The sequence below is a fragment of the Zalophus californianus genome, chromosome 5, assembly GCF_009762305.2.
Source record: "Zalophus californianus isolate mZalCal1 chromosome 5, mZalCal1.pri.v2, whole genome shotgun sequence".
Lineage (NCBI taxonomy): Eukaryota > Metazoa > Chordata > Mammalia > Carnivora > Otariidae > Zalophus > Zalophus californianus.
The window spans coordinates 108,334,579-108,356,687 of NC_045599.1; the positions used below are offsets into that span (position 1 = coordinate 108,334,579).

Here is a 22,109-nt window from a genome sequence, read left to right on the forward strand (position 1 = left end):
AAATAGTGAATGGTATTTCATTTGGAAAAATTCATATCAAATTAAATTCCCTCCTCTTGACCTTTGTATTAAAAATGAGAGATAAGACCCAGCTGACAAAAGAATTTTATTTATAGGATAACAGTTAAAAGTTATGTGGGGCAAGGCATATGACTTAGGCTTTTTTTATTATTATTATTTTTACTAGTAAAGAAGAAAAAAATCAGCCACTTTCTCTGCCTGAATTAACCAAAAGGCTGACGGAGGCAAATGAGAAAATAGCTAAATTTCCTGAGAGTGTTAAGGTAAGATTTATAGCAGTTCATTTGGTAAAACATGATTTTTTTATATTATCTATTGACTATACCAAATTTTTAAGGTCATCTGATTCTTTGTACCATTTCTGAAATCTACACATTTGTATGATTAAAAATTTAGGATCCCATTGTGTCTGGTTAACTAAAATGTTTGTGAGAATGGGATTATTGACATCCCAAGCAATTTTATACCTCATTCTTCAGAGAAATGGAACAAATTTTGGAATTGGGAAGTAAAATAAAATTAAAATTGGTACCATGTATTTGATAGCTTACAGATGGATGGGTGTATTTGAATATGGCCCTGGTATTAAAGGAGAATCATGATTTGAATTAACTGAATAGGGCTCTAGAAAAAGAGTCTTTCATTTGAGAAAGGCTGTCCCAGTAGCCATCCAGTTTTGAGTGTCCTCTGTCCTCAGAGGAACTGACAAAAAGCCTTATAAAGGAAATGGCCCAGCCGTGCCTGAGAAGTTTCACCAGATGAGACTTTTGAGTTGCTGGTGCCTCTGTGCAGGTATATGTGGCTCTTCTGAAATGTTTCCTTGTTCATCCCCGTGTCATCTTTCAGACCTGGCCCTTCCCAGATGTGCTGGAGTGCTGCCTTATCCTGCTTCACATCGGGTCCCAGTGTCCTGGCAGCGTGACCCAGGACATGCAGCGACAGGCCCAAGAGCTCCTTCAGAAATACGGCAACACTAAAGTTTACAAAAGATACTGCCAGACCTTCTGCACGTGAATTTTCAAGGACCTTTAAGAAAACTGTGCCAAATTCAAAACGTATGACACCCTTCACCTTGCAGTTACACCGTGCCAAACATTCACTCTGATCCCTAGATGTTTTTGCAGTGATCTAAATATAACAAATGAGGGTCAAGTTTGAATTGACTCTATTCTACCCTTAGACATAATGGAATCGGACTTCGGACTCAACTGTGGTTTCCTCCTGGAGGAAGGATCATGAAAAGCCGGCAGTAGATATTCAGAACTAATACCTGCAGGGTGATTGTTGGTCATCTCTAAAGCCTTATGCAGGTTTCACCCAAAGAGGAGAAACTTTTTAACTACCCAAAGTGTTATGTTCTTAAACACAAGCTACCTTTATAAATACTTCCCCTGATGGTAAACATGTCGTTCTTGTTGGAGATAGAATTGCTACATTTTATGAGTTGGTATCCTTTTCCTTACTGGTTTTGTTAGCTTGGGTTCTCCCCTTCTGTCCTTCCAAAGACTTCACTTAGAATGTGAAATAGGCCTTTACCCATCATGTTGACTTTACCATCCATCTGAACTTTACGTCAAAAATTTGGTTTTATTGTTTCATCTAATTGCTTATTTAAGAGCAAATCATTTACTAAAGCATTAGAAGAACAAATAACTAAAACTCAGATGTGTCTTATCCCTTCAGTTTTATAAAATGTAATGGTGATCAAAATAGCTCAGGAAGAAATTACTGTTTCAGTGGCTCTTAATCTTTTTTGGATCACAAGACCCTTTGAGAATTAAAGCCACAGATGGTCTTTGAAGAAAAACGAATAATTCTGCATATGTAACTTTTGGATCAGTGGACTCCCAACTTCAGCATAATGGGATCCTACATACTATTTAATTGTAAAACCTGTTCATTCTCCCCCCTCCCCACCCATTATTGAGCATTCTCTTGAGGTCTTTTCTTCTCTCTGGTTAAATAGTTGAACAATGTCAGGAACAGATGTTTCTGTAATATCCCAGTTGCTGGGGTGTAAAAATCAGATAGTCTGGGGTAGGGTCAGGAGGGATCACTCTTTCCCAGTAATATAACTATTTTCTTTTGGGATTCATTGTGAAAACTTTTCTGTGTGAGTGTCCAGTTTATTTTTCAATTATTTCCTAAGTTGGAGTTGTTGTGAGCAGCAAGAATAAAATTCATTAACAGGAACTCTAGGAAGGAAAAAGTTTGAGAGACTATTATTTAAAGATCTGACCAGGGGTTTTGTTTATTTTAACTAGACCTAGCTTTAGAATTTAAAAATGAATTTAAAATTTACAAATATTGTAGAATTTAGATCCTCATGATTCTTTACACAGTAACTTGAACTTGAGGAAGAAGATGCATTGTTACCAGGGATGGAAAATCTTCTTGGCTGCAAAGATTATACATAGGCATGGCTATGTGGAGAACTAGGTATCAGTTCTACAATCTTTGCTGAAATGAACAAATGCTTCAACTTGCAGAGATAGAAAATATTTATTCCCTTCCACTTAAAGAACAGTATTATTAAACTAGAAATTCTAAACTCCTTCATGATTTATCAGAACCATCATCTGTGCTTGGAGGAATCCTACACACTGCTCGGTTACTGCTTTGGTAAGAACAAGAGTTACTACTTGACAACTAAGCAATAAAACTACCCAGAAGGTAACAGAAGTGACACGATTCCATTTCCTCCCAAACTCCTCTCCTCTTTCCCATACTAGATAATGTAGTTAAAGCCATTCCAATTTGAATAAATGGTTTTCATTTCTATCTCCCTAATTATCAGAACCACAAAGAGCCAAAGCAACAAGGAGTTGACTCAAGCTTTCTAAGTAGGTATCGCTAAGCAAATGTAGAATTAGTGTTGGTCCTTTACCCAGTCCAAACCCTCTAATACAAACCACCATCTCATTACCCAGATGATTGCTCTCACCTCCCACTGTCTCTCAACCTGCTCTTATTACTGATTCTCCATTCTTCATATACCAATGAGAAGTTTAAATTACAAATCAGATCTTACCAATTTCCTGTTTAAAACAATTATTTCAGTACTTTCCCATTGTTAGTGGAAAAAAGATCATCTTGCAGGGCTTCAAAGGCCCTGCCTGACCCCACCATTTATCTCTTGGCCTCCTGTTCTTAACACTCTCATCCTTGTTTCTACATCCCACCCACACTGGTCTCTTAGGCTGCTGGACCCCACCGAGTTTTCTTGTCATCTCAGTAGTTTTGCCCAAGTTGTTCTTTCGCCTGGTCCCTCCTTATCCATCTCTTAGATCTCAGCTCAAATGTCCCTTCTCGAAAGACCGTCCCTGAACCACAACCTAAAGGACATCAGTCTCCTGTACTTTACAGCTCACAAATTATTTTTGTGAATTAGGTACTCTTTGGCAACACAGATGTAAGCTCCAATGAGGATAGAGATGATGTCTTCCATGTGCTGTTTTATCCCTAGCACCTATTTACAGTGTCTCGTATCTAGTAGGTGTATGATGGAAACTTACGAACTTGAATAAATTAGGAAATTGAAAGAATATTCATTAATAGCTTAGACTTAAAAGACTCAACTCATTCATACCAGCACTAGCTGACAATTAGGCGTGTACTTGGTAGTCAACCTTACTAGGTTAGAACAGAAATTTAAGAACATTTGGCAATGTATGTGGAGGGGCTTGAATTCACCCATAATTAGCATTCTCTGGTTACTCTACAGGACCATCCCTTTCTGAGCATAACCAACCACTCACAAAGCCCTACACGTGTTCATAGATACTATACAAAGCAAAGTTCTTGCCAGTTCTACTAAACTTGTGCACTTTCTTTAGCAACACTTTATATAAACTGTCTCTTATCCCTCCCACTCAACAATAAGTTCCTCAACCCTTCACCTCAACATCTCTCCTGACCTAAGTCTCCTCAACCGCAGCAAAGATAAATTCCCTCTTTGAATCCAAATTTAGGACATCTGGGGCACCTTGGTGGCTCAGTTGGTTAAGTGTCTGTCTTCAGCTCAGGTCACAGTCCCAGGGTCCTGGGATCAAGCCCTACCTGCTCAGGGAGTAGTCTGTTTCTCCCTCTGCACCTCCCCCCCACTCTTGTACTCTCACTCAAATAAATAAAATCTTTAAAATAAATAAATAAATAGGGGCGCCTGGGTGGCTCAGTCGTTAAGTGTCTGCCTTTGGCTCAGGTCATGATCTCAGGGTCCTGGGATCGAGCCCCGCGTCGGGCTCCCTGCTCCGCGGGAGGCCTGCTTCTCCCTCTCCCACTCCCCCTGCTTGTGTTCCCTCTCTTGCTGTGTCTTTGTCAAATAAAATCTTTAAAAAATAAAAAAATAAATTTAGGACATCTATGCAGGCCCCACAGTCACCAGCATGCCAAAGAACTTGGCTGAGAACCACTGACCCTCACCTATGCTGCTTTTACCACAAACCAGTGATAAATAACTCTCTTCTTATATGTGAACATCCCAGTGGAAAGCCTACAACTGCTCCTATACCAGGCTTCTTGAAACTATTTTGTGCCAATTGGAAGGGTTGGAAATAGTATGGAGCCAATGCTACAATACCACAAGTTCAATTTGTCTTAAAAGTCCACTAATTAACAAGCTAATCCACCAAATGGAGTGGTCCCAGGACAGAATTAAAACTAGTTTTCCTAGTAAGGCTGAACACTCAGTCAAGGATTATAAAGTGAAGAGACAATTCCATTTACACAGTTGGTCATTAACTTCCTACAGGGGAGCCTGGGTGGCTCAGTCGCTTAAGTGCCTGCCTTTGGCTCAGGTCATGATCCCAGGGTCTTGGGATCGAGCCCTGCGTCGGGAATCTGCTTCTCCCTCTCCTGCTGCCCCTGCTTATGGTCTCCTTCTCTCGCTCACACTCTCTCTCAAATAAATAAAATCTTAAAAAAAAACAAAAAACTTCCTACAAAGTGAGACATTTTATATCAAGCCAACTTGGGGGATATGGAGACAAGAGTTTGAGATGCTTCTAGTCACTGATTGCAAATGACTATCTTCTACAGTCAGCAATTAACAGCTATGAAAGACCAAACCTTCATGCCAGTGGTTAAAAAGAAATCTTTATTTTACAAAATTAAAAACATAAATAATATTTACAAGCATCTTAAATACCAGCTTATAATACTTGACATTTTCGAATCATTTGAAATTGAGTTTTCCGTAAGCTTTTAAAATGCAAGACTATTCATCCACTTCAGTGAGTTACCAGTTTCATTTCCACAATTTCGAAGGGGTTTTTGGTTTTTCTAAATTGTCCATACTGTAGTCATTCAAAAAACAATACAATGTACTTTTTAAATGACTAGTTAAAAAAAAAAAAAATCACAGTCCTGAGCTTCCTACCCCACTTGTGGGATATTACTCCAAGAGAACTCTAACCAAATTCCTTACTGCCCTGTTTACACGTACCACTATTAACTTTTTAAAGACTCTTAAAGACTCATCACATTCCTGGTACTCACGTAACCAGTCTCCCTAACTTCTCAGGTTCGCTGAAAGGAAAAGCAGGGAGAACAAAGAGACGTGGAAAAACACAGATGACCATCTGAAATCACATTACTGAAAATATAAACTTACGGTCCAAAATTCTGATCTTATTTCATTCAAGAACAAATCCAAGATACTTTATTATGTTAAAACTTAAAATGATTTCAAATGATTGACATGTGACAGCAAATCTCGGTGGCACAATGGAACACAGACTTAAAGACACGTAAAGTGGTTAACTTAATACCCATTCTGGAGTTCCTCATGAATAAAGGGTAGACAGATTCAGAAGAATTTTGTTTTTAATAAAAGTTTTCATTATCTGGTCTTCAAAATTTCAGCAATGAGTAATTCATTTCCGCATAATAGCACATAATTAGAGACTAACAAAATGTGAGGAAAGCAAATGTCCTAGAGAAAGTTCAAAAAAAAAAGGAAAGAAGGAAAAGACATCTATAACCCACTTCACAAAAACACCATTTTGTTCCACTTTCCCTGGAAGCCCTCAGCTCAGCTGAGAATCACATCAAAAAGTCTTCATCCTCAGAGAGTAGCAAGATTTAAAAAGAAAAAGAATGACAACAAAGAGTTATATATATTTTTACTAGTCTGTTTCTGACTTGTCCTGGATATTTAAAAAGGTGTCAAATGAGCCATGGATGCTGGTGGCAGGAAGCAACTGGAAAGAGGCTTGGGGATGAGGAATAGGGAAGACTTGTTTACAAATTCAGAGTAAACTCCCCTCTTCTGGATCTAAAATAAAGACATCTCTTGTCTTCAATACAACAAAAGTCTTTCTGTCACCGCAGATGGTAGGTACAGTTTACTCAAAAGAAGCGTTTTCTCTTGGGGAGGAAGGTCAGTACACACAGTCAGCATATAAGCACCACTCTGGGATCAGGTCCGCCCTACAGAGCCTCGCCGCCATCACTGCTGCATGTTGTTGATGATAGCCAGGATGCTCATCTTCTCCTGGGCAGAGTCCACATCCTCATTCTGCTTCTGGGCCACTCCTGTGCCTAGGCCATAGAGCCGCCCACAGTACTTGGCATCATCAATACTGTCCTCAAAAAACAACTGCAGGACAGGACAGAGAACCCATGGTGAGAATCCCGCCAAGAGTCATGCCAAGTCTCAACACTACCACATCAGCACCTCCCAGTTATCTCAAAGCTCTGAAAATCTACCCAACTAGAAAGTAACTTCATAAATAAAGGCTCCAAACCTCTCCACTACATAGTCTTTTCATACTCCTTTCTTAATATACAGGCTCTCCTTTCTGAACAGACTTCTACTCTCCGTGAGTTCTTTTACTGCCAGGATCCATGGGCTGCTGCCGCTGTTTAGTATAGCCACCTCCATCTCCTCCCTTCTCTTTAACAAGCAGTGCAGTGCTTAAGAGCTTGGGCTCTACACTCACTGTGTGACCTTCAACTCCCCTTGAGCCATGGTTCCCTAGCTATAAAACGGGGTAACAGTAGGCTGTTACAAGTGAGATACTGGATATTACACACTTCAGCAGGGTATCTCAACCCTGGCCCTACTGGGCAAGGTAATTCCCTGCTGGGGGGCATGGAGAGGAGCTGCCCAGTGTACTGTAGTACTGTAGAATGTTTAGCGGTATCCCTGGCCAGTTGTGGGCCTCTCCTCCGCTTCTCCACATTGTGACAACCAAAAATGTCTCCAGACTTTGCCAAAGGAACCTCAGGGGAGCATGATGCCACCAACTTTGTTCTTCTTTCTCAAGAATGCTTCGGCTATTTGGGATCTTTTGTGGTTCCACACAAATTTTAAGATCATTTGTTCTATTTCTGTGAAAAATGCCACTGGAATTTTGATAGAGACTGCAATAAATCTGTAGACTGCTTTGGATAGTATGGACATTTTAAGAATATTAATTCTTCCACAGGCGCCTGGGTGGCTCAGTCGGTTAAGCGTCTGCCTCCGGCTCAGGTCATGATCCCAGGGTCGGGCTCCCTGCTCAGTGAGGAGTTTCCTTCTCCCTCTCCCTCTGGCCCTCTCTCTGCTCCTGCTCTCTCTCAAATGAGTAAAATCTTTTTAAAAAATGAATATTAATTCTTCCAATCCATGAGCACCAAATATCTTTCCACTTATTTGTGACTTCTTCAATTTCTTTCATCAATGCCTTATAGTTTTCAAGGTACAAGTTTTTTACCTCCTTGGTTAAACTTATTCCTAGGTACTTTATTGTTTTTGATGCAGTTGCAAATGAGATTGTTTCTTAATTTCTTTCTGATAGTTCATTACTAATATATAGAAATACAAGATATTTGTAACTGATTTTGTATCCTGAAATTTTACTGAATTCGTTAATTAGTTCTAAGAGCTCTTTGGTCGACTCCTTAGAGTTTTCTATGTATATCATGCCCTCTGAAAATAGTGACAGTTTTACTTCCTCCATTCCAATTTGGATCCCTTGTATTTCTTTTTCTCGCCTAATTACTCTGGCCACGACTTCCAATACTATGTTGAATAAAAGTGGCAAGAGTGGGCATGCTTGTGCTGTTCCTGATCTTAGAGGTAAACTTTGAGCTTGTCATGGAGTATGTTAGCTGCCAGACATTTGATAATTCACAGAAATTAAGCGTAAAATAAGTGAGTGTTCAAACAAATGTGTTCATATTAGAGAAATCAGAAGAAAAGCAAATCACTGCAAGAATGAGAACTGCTAAGAACACCAAGTACATGTCTAGACTTGAATATGCTGAGGAGCCTCCATTTCAGGATGTCTTTGCTTCCCCAACTACATTTAATATACTGAACATCATAATAAACAAACAACTGCTTTCAAACTTGTCATCAACTTCCGTCAGAACTACAGATTTTCAACAAATCTCAGCCCACAAAGATAACCCACCTCCTTACCTCTTTCATCCTGAAGAACGCCATTCCTGTCAGCAGCGAGTCTGAGCCTGCCTGGTGTTGCCTTCCAATTCTCTGCAAATCCAGCTGATCAGCAACTTCCTGAAGACCGCCCTGCAGATGTAAAGAAAACAAAGATAATATTTCAGACCCACCACTCCTTCACTGGAGTCAACTAAGTCCACTTTTTAGTTTAATTCTTTTGGCGATGACAAGTGGGAACAGGCCATTTACTAAGGCCTTACCCCAGCAATATTCCCTTTCTAGCCCTCCAAACAATACACTGTGTTATATTTCACTGTTCACTCCTTTCTTTTATATATCATTAATTGTGTCAGACCTCTGCCCCGTAAGCCCTAACGGCTATAAAACGAGATTGAGGATATAAATACCAATCCAATTCTAGACAGAAAATCTCTTATGTCAACAATTTATTAGGGTGCTGAGTTCTTGAACTATCTAGGGTTAAGAACCCCTCTGAGAATCTGGTACACTACAGACCCCATGCATAACAAACTACACATACGCTTCACATTGCCAACTGTTTCACTAGGTTTGTGGGCCCTAAGTGAAGAACGCCTCCCTCAGAATAAGAGAAGCAGAAGGCTCCCTTTATGCCCGGATTAAAGACATTCACCACACAGGGTGCCTGGGTGGCTCAGTTGGTTAAGCGACTGCCTTCGGCTCAGGTCATGATCCTGGAGTCCCAGGATCGAGTCCCGCATCGGGCTCCCTGCTCAGCAGGGAGTCTTGCCTCTCCCTCTGACCTTCTTCCCTCTCATGCTCTCTCTCTACCATTCTCTCTCTCTCTCAATAAATAAATAAAAATCTTAAAAAAAAAAAAGACATTCACCACACAAATCCCTGTGCCAATTAGCTCTATATACACCCGCTCCAGCATAATGTTGGCACCTAGCAGGCACTGAAGAACACATAAGTAGCAATAAATAAAAAATAAATACTAATAATTTCTAAAAATAGTGATAAAGCAAAATGACAAGCCCGTTTTGTCTTTTTTTTTATTGTTAAGAAAAATATTGTGTACCTTAAGATTTTTGCAACTCTTCATCAGGTATTTCACATCATAAATGGATGGGAAAAAAAGGTTCAGAATATGAAAGAATTCATGTTCCTCTTCTGGCAAACGAGAATCCGTAAGTAACTTTACCATGTAGCCAAAATCATAGCCACTACAAGAGAGAATGAGGCAATGAGGTGAAAAAGCAGCAATTACCAGGCCCCAGAGTTCAACTGCTTCATTTCTCAAAACTTAATGGTGCTACCTTGTGAGTAACTTTCAGTCTTCCAAAGTACTTTATCCTACCATAATCTGAACTTTCCCTTAAATAACAACAAACCAGACTAATATGAGAGACATATAAGAGAACCCTAGGAGTTATAAATGTGGGTTTTATTCATCATAAACTTCAGGCCAGCCATTAAAGACCAAGAAAAAGATGATCAAGTGCTTCGATCCTCCCTACCCTCCATCATTCCACTTGGAACATACCCACTGATAGCCATGTGACGGAGCCTAGTACTGCATTAAACAAACCAGTATGAGCTCCAAAGTATTTTTTGAAAAACTGAAACATGGGCAACTTACCATTTGAACTCCATAACTGCTTCACAAGTGACCAAAAGAAGATAGCCAATAGGACTGCAGAAATAACATAAGCATTCAATTCCCTGCTCCCAAAGCAAGAGAAATACACATTATCTGGGACTGACCTATGAAATGAAAGCCATTTGACATTGTCACAGAGAACCACCCCTGATGTCATAAGCAGCTCTGCAAAGTGCAATGTGTCAATCCCCTCCTCTTCATGCTTCTGAAATTGCAGTCCAGAGTTAGCAAGGAGATCTATGGAATCCTGGGAGTACATGTCCTCTCTAAAAAAGAAGGTATTCACTTCTTAGCTGGTGGATAATCTAAGAGAAGTAATGGGCAGCAATATCAACATCATCTTATAATTACAGAACAAGTATTCTCGAAATGCTTTCATAATTTAAGAATAGATTAATTCATTCTTTCCAGTACTCCAGCAAGCATGCAAAGTAGATAATCTTATCTCTGTGGCTGATGGAAAAGTGAGATTTGCCCCCACAAAATAAATTTCTTAATTATGAAAGATCCACATTTCCCCATTGTTTATTTGTGTTTGTTTTTAAAGGTTTTTATTTATTTCAGAGACAGAGAAAGAGCACAAGGAGGGGGAGCAGGAGAGGGAGAAGCAGTCTCCCCCGTGAGCAGGGAGCCTGATGCAGGGCTCGATCCCAGGACCCTGGAATCATGACCTGAGCTGAAGGCAGATGCCTAACCAACTGAGCCACCCAGGCACCTCAACATTTCCCCATTGTTTACAGAAAAACAGAATCAACCAATACAAAAATATTTAGATTACCAGAAAATTTTTTAAAATGTTCTTATACTGTTACATCATAGAAATAACTGTTAATAACTCAGTTTATGTATCCTTGAAGGCTATTTTCTCTACCTACACATACACACCTCCATCCCTATATCTACACAGCACAGACCATCTTTCCAGACCAATGCTCATAGATATACCACATCCTTTGCAACTCTGGCATAATATTCCACAGCAAAGATACATCCATCAATTTAAACAGGAATATTTACAATACCATGTATTACAAAAGTAAGGAAATAAATTATGTAACTCCCTTTCCACTAGATTTCACTGTTTTTTCATCTGTTTTTCAGATAAACTTAGGACAACTCGGAAAAAGAAAAAAACAAACAATCTTAAATTTTTTCTACTAGGGAGCCTGGGTGGCTCAGTCGTTAAACGTCTGCCTTCAGCTCAGGTCATGATCCCAAGGTCCTGGGATCGAGCCCCACATCGGGCTCTCTGCTCCGCGGGAAGCCTGCTTCTCCCTCTCCCTCTCCCCCTGCTTGCGTTCCTGCTCTCGCTGTCTCTCTGTCAAATAAATAAAATCTTTAAAAAAAATTTTTTTTTCTACTAAATTAAAACCAGTGTTGGGCGCCTGGGTGACTCAGTTGGTTAAGCGACTGCCTTCAGCTCAGGTCATGATCCTGGAGTCCCAGGATCAAGTCCCACATCGGGCTCCCTGCTCAGCAGAGAGTCTGCTTCTCCCTCTGACCCTCTTCCCTCTCGTTTTTTCTCTCATTCTCTCTCTCTCAAATAAATAAAATCTTTAAAAAAAAAAAAGTGTTGAATCACATTGTTTCACCTAAAACAAGCACTGTTTTAAACACATACATAAACTCTACAATAACAAACAACCCTTATTTTCCTTTGTGTATTAATTACCATTAAGGCATAAATAACAGGCTTTGGCAATGGACTAAAAAAAAAAAATGCAGTTAAAGGAAAGATCCAGATCATCACCCCAAATTATTTCTGAACCTCAAAGAAATCTCCAAAGCACATGAACAATCAAAAAATTATTCCTGAGTTATAATGCTCCTGGTGCCGTTAAAAAAAGCACTACTTCAGTACTGTGGCCCACTCAGAAATACACTAAAACTACCTCATACAATCAGCAAAATGATAGTCTCTCCTAAATTTTCCCCTTAAAAAATTACATCATCCTGGGGCATCTGGGTGGCTGTCAGTTAAGCATTCAACTTTTGTCATGATCTCAGGGTCTGAGATTGAGCCCTGCACCAGGCTCTGCGCTGACTGCAGACTCCCTCTGCTCCTCCCCAACCCTCCCCCGCACGCACATGCATGCTCTCGTGCATGCTCTCTCAAAAAAGAAAAAAAAAAATTATATCATCCTCAAAAAATTAAAAACAGAACTACCAAATGATCCAGCAATCCCACTTCTGTGTATATATCCAAAAGAATGAAAAGCACGGTTGCGAAAATGTTTGCACATCTATCTTCATAGCAGCACTACTCCCAACAGTCAAGAGGTGGAAACAACCTAAATGTCCATCAATGAATGAACAGATAAACAAAATGTGGTCTAAATATACAATGTAATATTATTCAGTCTTAAAAAGGAAGGAAATTCTGCAATATGCCACAACATGGATGAACCTTAAGGATATCATGCTAAGTGAAATACGCCAGTCACAAAATGACAAATACTGTATGATTCCACTTATATGAGGTAGCTAAAACAGTCAAATTCACAGAAACAGAAAGTAGTAATGGTGGTTCACCAAGATCTGGAGAAGAAAAAGGAGAGTTGTTCAATGGGTAGAGTGTCAGATTTACTCTACTCAGATCTGATACCCATTTTTAATTGGGTTGTCTTTTTACTGCTGACCTACAAGAGTTCTTTAAGGGGGACTTTACTTTCTGAGATTCCTTATTCCATCCTCTATTTGAATGCTGTGCCCAACCCTTACCTGGTTTCAATGGAAACAAAACTTCATATTAATAAAATCAGTTAGAAATCACAGTCTGCACAAATGTAGCGGATCTAAGAATAACACTGAGAAATGTTTCAGACACTTACGTAAGGTTAAATTTGAAGTTGAACTGCCAAGTGTTGATTCCAGAAGGGTATTCTCCCTTTTCATTTGTGAATGTAAGGCCCAGCTGGATAATTTTTAAAAGGTCAACATTGCACCGTAAAAGCTGATACTGGTAATCTATGGAACTACGAAATTCACCAATTGGTCGTACCACAACACCTGGAAATTCTGTGTCCTAGAAAAGGAAAAGGTCTCTCATCATAAGGTTTCACAAAACAGTAGATGCTGAATTGATCATTCTTAAATATTATCTTAATTTATAAAAGTTATGTGATAAGACCCAAGCTTGGGCACAAATACCTATATTAAAATACTGATCTCATTGATATCTACACAAATAGTACTAGAATCATGAAGTTTTGCGCAGCAACTTGGAGATCCTAGGCAGGATGTGAGTTAGAGTAGGTGACTAACTACAGATCAATTAAGAACATTTTACATTCATATACAGTGAATTAAAAAAAGTTTAGGTTGAGAGGCGCCTGGGTGGCTCAGTGGGTTAAGCCGCTGCCTTTGGCTCAGGTCATGACCTCAGGGTCCTGGGATCAAGCCCCACATCGGGCTGTCAGGGTCTCTGCTCAGCGGGGAGCCTGCTTCTCTCTCTCATGCCTCCTCTGTGCTCTCCCTCTCTCTCTCAAATAAATAAATATTTAAAAAAAAAAAGCTTAGGTTGAGAACAATGAATGAATAAAAATATAAACAGAGGGAAATGAAACAGCCATTCAGAAAAAAAAGTAGCTACATTTACCAGGAGTAAAAAGCCTGGAACAAGATCACAGACAGTTTTAAATACAATGCTAAAGACTTACTGCTTATGAGTAACAGGGACTAAAGCAAACTAGACAGTGCACAGCTCCTCTAGAAGAGGCCCTAATATCACCATGACACACATCTGCCTCTCCAGTCACTCAGTATCAGGCAGGACTGTGAATCCTATAATGCCAGATCTTCCCATTTTTTTCCAGAGATGCCAGATATCTGGTCTTTAAAGGAGATCTCTTAATTTTTACATGCTGATAGCTAATTTTTAAAAACCATTTTTAAACACTGTCAAATTCACCACATCTGTGGGACAGATATGCCCTATGGGCTGACATAACTTCTGCCTTAAACACTATTAAACACAAAGTAACATTACAGAAAATCTAAGCTACTAGAGGTTACATCCTTCTCAGACACACTGACTACCTTGATGTTTCATAAAAGCATCACAACCTTCCACCAAGTTTAATTTACCATGGCTTTAGTATAATCCTTGCTTTCAAAAATCTCACACTGAATATCCCCTAAGTCCATAGTAGAAAGCGAGTCAAACAGAGCTGAGCTCTTTACCATGGCAATATAACTGTAACTGAGCACAATTTCTCGGATCTTCCTCATCTCTTCTTCTAGATTGCTGGCCCAGACTTCACAGATAACCTGACTGTTCTCCACAAGTGCTGCAGGCATCTTGAAGAAACTTGAGAAGTCGCTTTCAGCTGAGAGGGGGGAAACCGATGCTTGATCTGATCTAGATTCAAAAACATTATTTTAAAATCACATAAATTTACACACTGGCATAATGTCAACAAAACAAAGATTAAAAAAAATCACTTCATCAGTTTAAGCTAAAACATTAAGACTATTATATTTATCTTCATTCTCCATTTTATACGGTGGGGAAACTTGCCTTTGTCAAGACAAAGATAGACACACACACACACACACACCCCATACATACACACACAGTTCTTTAGCCCAAAGAAACTAAAATTACTTAAGAAATCTGAAGACACTGGGGTGCTGGGCTGGCTCAGTTGGTAGAACATGCAATTCCTGATCTCAGGGTTGTAAGTTTGAGACCCATGTTGGGTGTAGAGATTACTTAAAAATAAAACAGGAAGAAAGGAAGGGAGGGAGGGAGGGAGGGGAAGAAACTTTTGCCCAAGCTGCCCTTTAGCACAGAAGTGAAACCACTACCCTAAACCAGTATTTGAGCCCTTTTCAGACTATTTAAGACTAAAATAGGTCCCAGTGACCACAAATATTCCCTTATCTATGACTTTCACAACACTTTGCACAGAGACCAAATCATGGAAACATTTTTAAGGAATCACTTTAGCCAGTTTAAATGTACTGGGGCTGGGGGGGGGCGCCTGGGTGGCTCAGCCGTTAAGCATCTGCCTTCGGCTCAGGTCATGATCCTGGGGTCCTGGGATCAAGCCCCACATGGGGCTCCCTGCTCAGCGGGAAGCCTGCTTCTCCCTCTTCCCCACTTGTGTTCCCTCTCTTGCTGTGTCTCTCTCTGTCAAATAAATAAATAAAATCTTTAAAAATATAAATAAATAAACAAAATAAACGTATGTACTAGGATCTCTGAAAGTCTGAAAGAATGTAGACCTAAACTCTCATACGTAAGTCTTAACAACTACATCGTGAATATGGTCATGGGACTCCTCCCTCTGCCCCCTATAAAAGGGTTAATTCTTTTTCTCCACAATCCAAAAGTCAAATATAACTAGAGGCAATTAACTAACTTAATATAGTGCCTCTTTAGACTTGTGCAAATAGATCATGAAGTTAGGGATTTAAGTGGTAAAAACCAACCCCATCTGCTAATTTGAAACTTTAACTACCACAATGAAAATAAGAATTGGAATTATTAATGTCTACTTTTAAACACATAATAATATAAAGAAACTAAGAAATTCAAGAACAGGAATAGAGAAGACGGCAAGTGTAAATAATTCAACCAGAAAGCATAATGAGTTATAGTTCATATTCTGGGAGTAAACTATGGAAGGGAACTGTATTCTGCAAGATAAAACTCAACATGATTCAGCTTCAGAGTAATGCTGTTACTATAATAATGAGATGCTTAGTTACAAAAAGACCAGAGAAGTTTATTGTAATGGCCTTTATTTAAAAAGGCAACCCCACCACATGGACCCTCAACATAAGAGTGGGCTACAGTATATAGATATATATTCAGAGGAAAATTCCTAGAAACAGTAAAATTAATCTTTACTTCCTACTTTCAAGACAGGCAAATGCAACAATAAGAATCTAGATCAAAACAAAATTGTCATTCTCAAATGTCATCATTTCTCTGAGAAAATTCTGAGAAACTGATCTTTTGGTTTGTCAGCAACCCTGAAAGATTCCATTTATTTAAGGTACCCAACACTTCAACAGATGTTTTTCTGAAATTATAGGAGACTGACTATAATTACTCTGAAACTTAAGTAGACTGTGGTAACTTCCTAACAAATGTGGGTGGACACTTTTTTTTTTTAATTCCAGCAATTTTTTTTTTAATTTTGTTTATTTCTTTGAGAGAGAGAGAGACAGCATGAGAAGGGGGAAGGTCAGAGGGAGAAGCAGACTCCCTGCTGAGCAGGGAGCCGGATGTGGGACTTAAGTGATCCTGGGACTCCAGGATCATGACCTGAGTCAAAGGCAGTCACTTAACCAACCGAGCCACCCAGGCGCCCTGGGTGGACACTTCTTAAAGGCAGAAACCATCTCTTCTCGTTTCAGTCCTGTACACAATGGGCACAAATTAAAGGCTTGCAAATGAACAAATAAAGAACATCCGTAAAGGGCAGAAGTTCAAACTGAGTGTGGAGTAAATTCCATGATATGACCATAATTAAGAAAATGTTTGGACTGATTAGATTCTAAACTGTGTTTAAGATTTAAGGTTTTCCCCTGCAGGAGGGCAGAAAGCCATTTCTATGCCCATTAATGTTAAATCAGCACCACTTCACTTCCTTATTTTCCTAACTTAAACAATGTACTTCCTTTTTGGTGTCATTTCAAGCACAACCATAAACTACTTTAGGGGAAGTGGGTATGACTATGGAGACATTTCCATAAAAGCAAAACAGCAAAAGGGACCCAAGCAAAAAAATGCCTTTGGTCTTGAAGCAGAAAAAAGCAGGCTTATAAAAAGAAGACAATTAGGTATTTACACTAAACCCTTAGAACCAGGCTCGCCAGCTAAGACGCTCTTAAGGTTGTGTCTAAAAGAACTCAGGAAATAATCTGAGTAAAATATAAAAATATTTTATATATATATATAAAAGATAATAGAAACACTATTATGAATAGTCACTACAATGTCTTCAAACTTCTAAGACAGTTCACTATGAACTCATGGATTTTTTTTTTTTTTAAGACTATTTATTTGAGAGAGAATGAGAGAGCACAAGCAAGGAGAGCAGCGGGGGGGGGGGGGGGCGGGGGAGCGGGCTCAATCCCAGGACCCCAGGATCAGGACCTGAGCCCAAGGCAGATGCTTAACCAACTGAGCCATCCAGGTGCCCCTGAACTCATAGATTTAAACCTAAGAAAATAAATGTTATTGGTCACCAATGGAGAATGCTAGTTAATTTATTTTTTAAAAATATGTTATCTTGTCTTTCCTATATAAATTGTACTAAGTAACTATAGAGTTGAGGGAAAGTTTCTTTTAATAGAAGTTATAAAGCTAACAAATACAGAATGATAGAATATCACTGTTTTGTAGCTCCTAAAGAATTCATAGATCTGGGCAATAATCATAATGGCATCTCTATGGAATATTCAGAAAAGGTAAATCTACAAAAGCAGAAAGTAGACTACAGCAATGGAATGGGAACAGGCATAAGGTATTTTACTGAGGTGATGGAAAGGCTACAAAACTCAACTACCTGATGACTGCACAACTCCGTAAATTTACTAAAAATCGCTGAACTCCAGTTTTATAGTATGTAAATTATACTTCAATAAAGTTGTTAAAATATCACAATGGCTGCAATAACCACATTAAGAGACAACCAGGTATTTATTATGTGCCTCCTGACGGAACACATCACCACTAAGAAATTATACTTGCCAAAAAAAATCGAACTTGAGGGGCAGCTGGATGGCTCAGTTGGTTAAGTGTCCCACTCTTGATTTCACTCAGGTCATGATCTCAGAGTCCTGGGATAAACCCCTGCAGCAGGCTCTGTGCTCAGCGGGGAGTCTGCTTGGGATTCTCTGCCTCTCCCTCTGTCCTGTCCCCACTCCCTCCCCCAACTCATGCCTGGGCGGGCAGTGTTGTCGCTCACGCTCTCTCTCTAAAATAAATAAAATCTCGGGGCGCCTGGGTGGCTCAGTCGTTAGGCGTCTGCCTTCGGCTCAGGTCATGGTCCCAGGGTCCTGGGATCGAGCCCCACATCGGGCTCCCTGCTCAGCGGGAAGCCTGCTTCTCCCTCTCCCACTCCCCCTGCTTGTGTTCCCTCTCTCGCTGTGTCTCTCTCTGTCAAATAAATAAATAAAATCTTTAAAAAAATAAAAAAATAAAAAATAAATAAAATAAATAAAATCTCGGGCGCCTGGGTGGCTCAGTTGTTTAAGCGACTGCCTTCGGCTCAGGTCATGATCCTGGAGTCCCAGGATCAAGTCCCGCATCGGGCTCCCTGCTCAGCAGGGAGTCTGCTTCTCCCTCTGACTCTCCCCCTCTCATGCTCTCTATCACTCTCTCTCTCAATAAATAAATAAAAATCTTAATAAATAAATAAATAAATAAATAAAATCTTTAAAAAAAATCTAACTTGAGGGGCATCTGGGTGGCTCAGTCGTTAAGCATCTGCCTTCAGCTCAGGTCATGATCCCGGGGTCCTGGGATTGAGCCCCACATCAGCCTCCCTGCTCAGCGGGAAGCCTGCTTCTCCCTGTACCAGTCCTCCGGCTTGTGTTCCCTCTCTCGCTGTCTCTCTCTGTCAAATAAACAAAGAAAATCTTTAAAAAAAAAGAATCTAACTTGAATCTGACCAAACCTCTAGACCAATTTACAGGAAATAAAGAGGACAGAGGAACAGGTTAAATGATACCACAGAAAGGCAATCAGCAAAATCCAGAAACTACTGTGGGAAACTACAGAATAACCCAACTTCAACAAATTGCAAGAAATAAAAGACTCTCAAGAGATTTATCAACCAATCAAAATCTATAGACCCTAATTAGATCTTTAAACAAACTGTTAGAAATTTTTTTTAAAAAGTGACATTTTCAAGACAAAAGTCTGAACAATTGCTGGTTTTGGTTTTTTGTTTGGGGTTTTTTTTACTTTTTTTGGTGTTACATTGTCATGGTTTTTTTAAAAAGAGTCCTTATCTTTTAGAGATAATGTGAAACATCTATAGTGATATGATACGAAATGTGGGGTTCTGCTTCAAAATTAACAGTGGAGAAATCTCACAACAACTTTGTACAGTGGTATCTTCCTCTACATTTTACAGATAAGAAAACTAGGGGTGCCTGGGTGGCTCAGTTGGTTAAGTGTCCGCCTTCAGCTCAGGTCATGGGATCATGCCCAGTGTCGGGCTCCCTGCTCAGCAGAGAGTCTGCCTGTCCCTCTCCCTCTGCCCCTCCCCCCAGCTCGGGCTCTCTGGCCTTCTCTCTCAAAAAAATAAATCTTAAAAAAAAAAAGAAAATTGAAATTCAGAGACATTAATTTTAAAAGGTACTATCATGACTTCCACTTCCAAGAAAATTTTTTTAAAAAGCTAAGCCACAGAGCTTAGATGGTGGTTCAGATCATGAGTCCTGGGATGGAGCCCCGCATTGTCAGGCTCCCTGCTTAGCAGGGAGTCGGCTTCTCCCTCTCCCTCTGCCCCTCCTCGCCGCTCGTGCTAATAAATAAATAAAACCTTAAAAAAAGCTAAGCTAGTTTCAAAAAGCTAACTCTTGTTACACATATTTGATAAATATGGAACACAAGTGCATACCACTGGCAAAAATATATAAGACGTCCTCACACCAAACCCTTATCTAGGAAAATTGTGGGGAAATTGCTTGCAAATCCCAAAAGGAAGTGCCACTCAAAAATTGAAAAGGAATCACAGTATGCACATCTAGCTTAGCATAAATTACTGGATATGCTAGACAAAGAGAAGAGAAATAATAATAAATGATGTCAGTTTTGCCTGCCACTTTCCACTCAGTGACCGCATGCTCCAGAAGGATCCCAAGATGGGAATCACAAACATACTGTTCTTGGTTAGTCGTCCTCCTTTTAAGCCTCTCAGTGCCAGCACGGCACAGTACACCTCACAATATGGAAGGACTCTATCCCATTCAAATATGTTTATTTGTGCAATAATATAGCCCCTCAAGGTAAGCTACTTTTTCTGAGTTGCAACCAGAGAAACAGTAACAAGTTTGAAAGCTGAAGGAAAAACTATGCTAGATTTACTGAGAAACAGAATGTCCATCTGTAACTCTACACCTTCCTAAGGAATTTTTAAGAATAACTATGATCACAGGCAAAGTTTCCCTCACAGGCTGACATTAAACCTTGACTCCCACTTGAGCTACTCCACTCTATGAAAATGTGACTACCACACGAGCTACTCCACTCTATATGAAAGCAAAACACAAGCTCTGATACCTGCTGTTTCCCAATACTGGACTGTTCAAGAAGGAAAGGTCACATACACATTACTGAGGTCCCTGCCTTGTGCTGATCTGCAGTAAAATCTGTGCAGATCGCTCTTGCTGACCTATAGTGTAAACTTCTCCAAAACAAAGCTATTTACCCAGGAAAGCTCTAAAGAGCAACTACGAATCAAGCCAACCGAAAGCTTTCTCCGCAAGCAATCCAGAGTACCAGGTCTTGCTTAGGAAAAAAATGTTTGGTTTTTCCGGTTTTGTTTTGTTTAAGCCTAAGCTTGCAAAGAGACAATAAACATCACTTCCCTATTCTAGAGAATTGAACAAAGACTTTGCCGCGCAAGGATAAGATGGAAAAGGAAGTAGGAGCAAGTTAGAAGAAATGGCAGCAGCTTGGAAGAGGGTCCTCTCTATACACGGCCGCGGTGGCCCTCGCCGTCCTCCATCACTCCTGCCCCAAAAACAGTGTCCGAGGACAACTATCCTGGACTGAACCGCAGTTCAACCAGTTCTTAAAACCAACCATGTGGTCCGGGCAATAGCTATGGTTCATAAACACAGAACGGCAAGGAAAAGTTGTGGGGCCAAAAGAACCAAGAAGCGAGAGGCCCGCGAGGTTCCAAACTCAGGTCCTCTCCCTTACAGTCTCCCATCATCATTTTCTTCCTGTTCTGGATCACCCTCCCTCTCCAAACAACACTCATTCCGCCCCCCCTTTAATTCCCCCAAAGCAAAGATATTAAAATTACAGGTTTTCAGGCCAGAAACACCTACGTTCGAACCCAGGCCACCAACTAGCCCTGTGGCTTTGCGTAAGTTACTTAACCTTTCTGGTGCCTCAGTTTTCCTATGTTGTAAAATGGGTTCAATAATATACACCTCGGAGGACTGTAGTAGAGGTTAACAGAATGAAGCATATAAGGTGCTTTATAAAGTCCTGGCACATAACACTAGAATATTATTATTGTGTGGTAGTGGTTGGTATTATTACCACTATTCGATGGGCCTCTCTCTTTTCACACCCCCTGCCCCTCACTCACGCCCCCATTCCCCTTCTTCCCACAGGTCCCGATGGCCTCCCACACTCTCTCATCTCACGCTCCTCTCTGGCCAGCGCGAGCCCGCTTACCCTGAGCTGCTGGGCCCGCGAAGCGCGGACTGGCGGGCTGGCGGGCAGGCCCCCGGGAGCAGCGGCGGCGGCGGCGGCGGCGGCCCCTGACCCGGCGCTCTCCGCCTGCCCCGGATCCGCTCCGGGAACTGAGGGGGCCAGTGAGATGGGCGCCCTCGTGCCCAGAGCAGCCTTACGTACTGCCCACCTAAAAACCTGGCCGAACCACTCTACCCACTGGATCCTCCCGACTCGCCTGCTCCTTTAGCGTCACTCCAGACGCGCGCGCGCGCGCCTGATCATGCCTGCTCCACCCCTTCTGCGCGCCCCGGAGACTGTGCGTATTCGTCCAACCCGAGCTCGCGGGAGCAACGCGCAGGCGCAAAACCAAGAGGGCGCCCCGAAAACAGCGGGGCAGGGCGGCCTCGCAGGAAGCTTGCGGAACACGACGGGTGCTGGGCCTCGGCGCGTTAGCTGCATTGGCTCAATTCAATTAGCCACACCACGCTGTTTCGGTTCTCCTTCCGCGCGCCCAAAGGAGGGGCGTGGTCTAGAACTAGCCCCGGCTCGGGTGGGCCTGGCCCAGACGCCAAAGGCCGAGGAAGGGGCGTGGACCTTCTGACCAAATCCCCCAGATTGCAACGCCCTCTCCGCCCTGCTTTGATGGACCGTTAAAATCGTCGGCAGGAGCGGATCTT

The 22,109-nt window shown here is 40.9% G+C and overlaps 2 protein-coding genes across 10 annotated transcripts in view; one reads left to right on the forward strand and one right to left on the reverse strand.

Annotated features, from left to right (window-relative positions):
• The window catches only part of GEMIN5 (gem nuclear organelle associated protein 5), a 43,302-nt gene extending 39,180 nt beyond the window's left edge, over positions 1–4,122 (forward strand). For all 7 annotated transcript variants that reach the window (XM_027605125.1, XM_027605129.1, XM_027605130.1 and 4 more), the window contains 2 exons: positions 188–284; positions 868–4,122. In XM_027605125.1, coding sequence (XP_027460926.1) covers positions 188–284; positions 868–1,035 — 265 coding nt within the window. In that variant the 3' untranslated portion in view covers positions 1,036–4,122. The remainder of the gene's footprint in view (positions 1–187; positions 285–867) is intronic.
• Positions 4,123–5,095: 973 nt separating this feature from the next.
• Positions 5,096–22,109, reverse strand: CNOT8 (CCR4-NOT transcription complex subunit 8). 3 transcript variants are annotated; one of them, XM_027605123.1, is made up of 7 exons: positions 21,668–22,109; positions 14,235–14,412; positions 12,884–13,077; positions 10,157–10,318; positions 9,471–9,615; positions 8,429–8,539; positions 5,096–6,619 (listed from the first exon to the last, which is right to left on the reverse strand). In XM_027605123.1, exons 2-7 carry the CDS (start codon positions 14,349–14,351, stop codon positions 6,470–6,472), a joined length of 879 nt encoding a protein of 292 aa, XP_027460924.1. In that variant the 5' UTR covers positions 14,352–14,412; positions 21,668–22,109; the 3' UTR covers positions 5,096–6,469. The 3 variants fall into 3 exon arrangements, with proteins under 3 accessions (XP_027460924.1, XP_027460923.1, XP_027460922.1); XM_027605122.1 differs by lacking the exon at positions 21,668–22,109 and adding an exon at positions 21,433–21,660; XM_027605121.1 differs by lacking the exon at positions 21,668–22,109 and adding an exon at positions 18,464–18,481.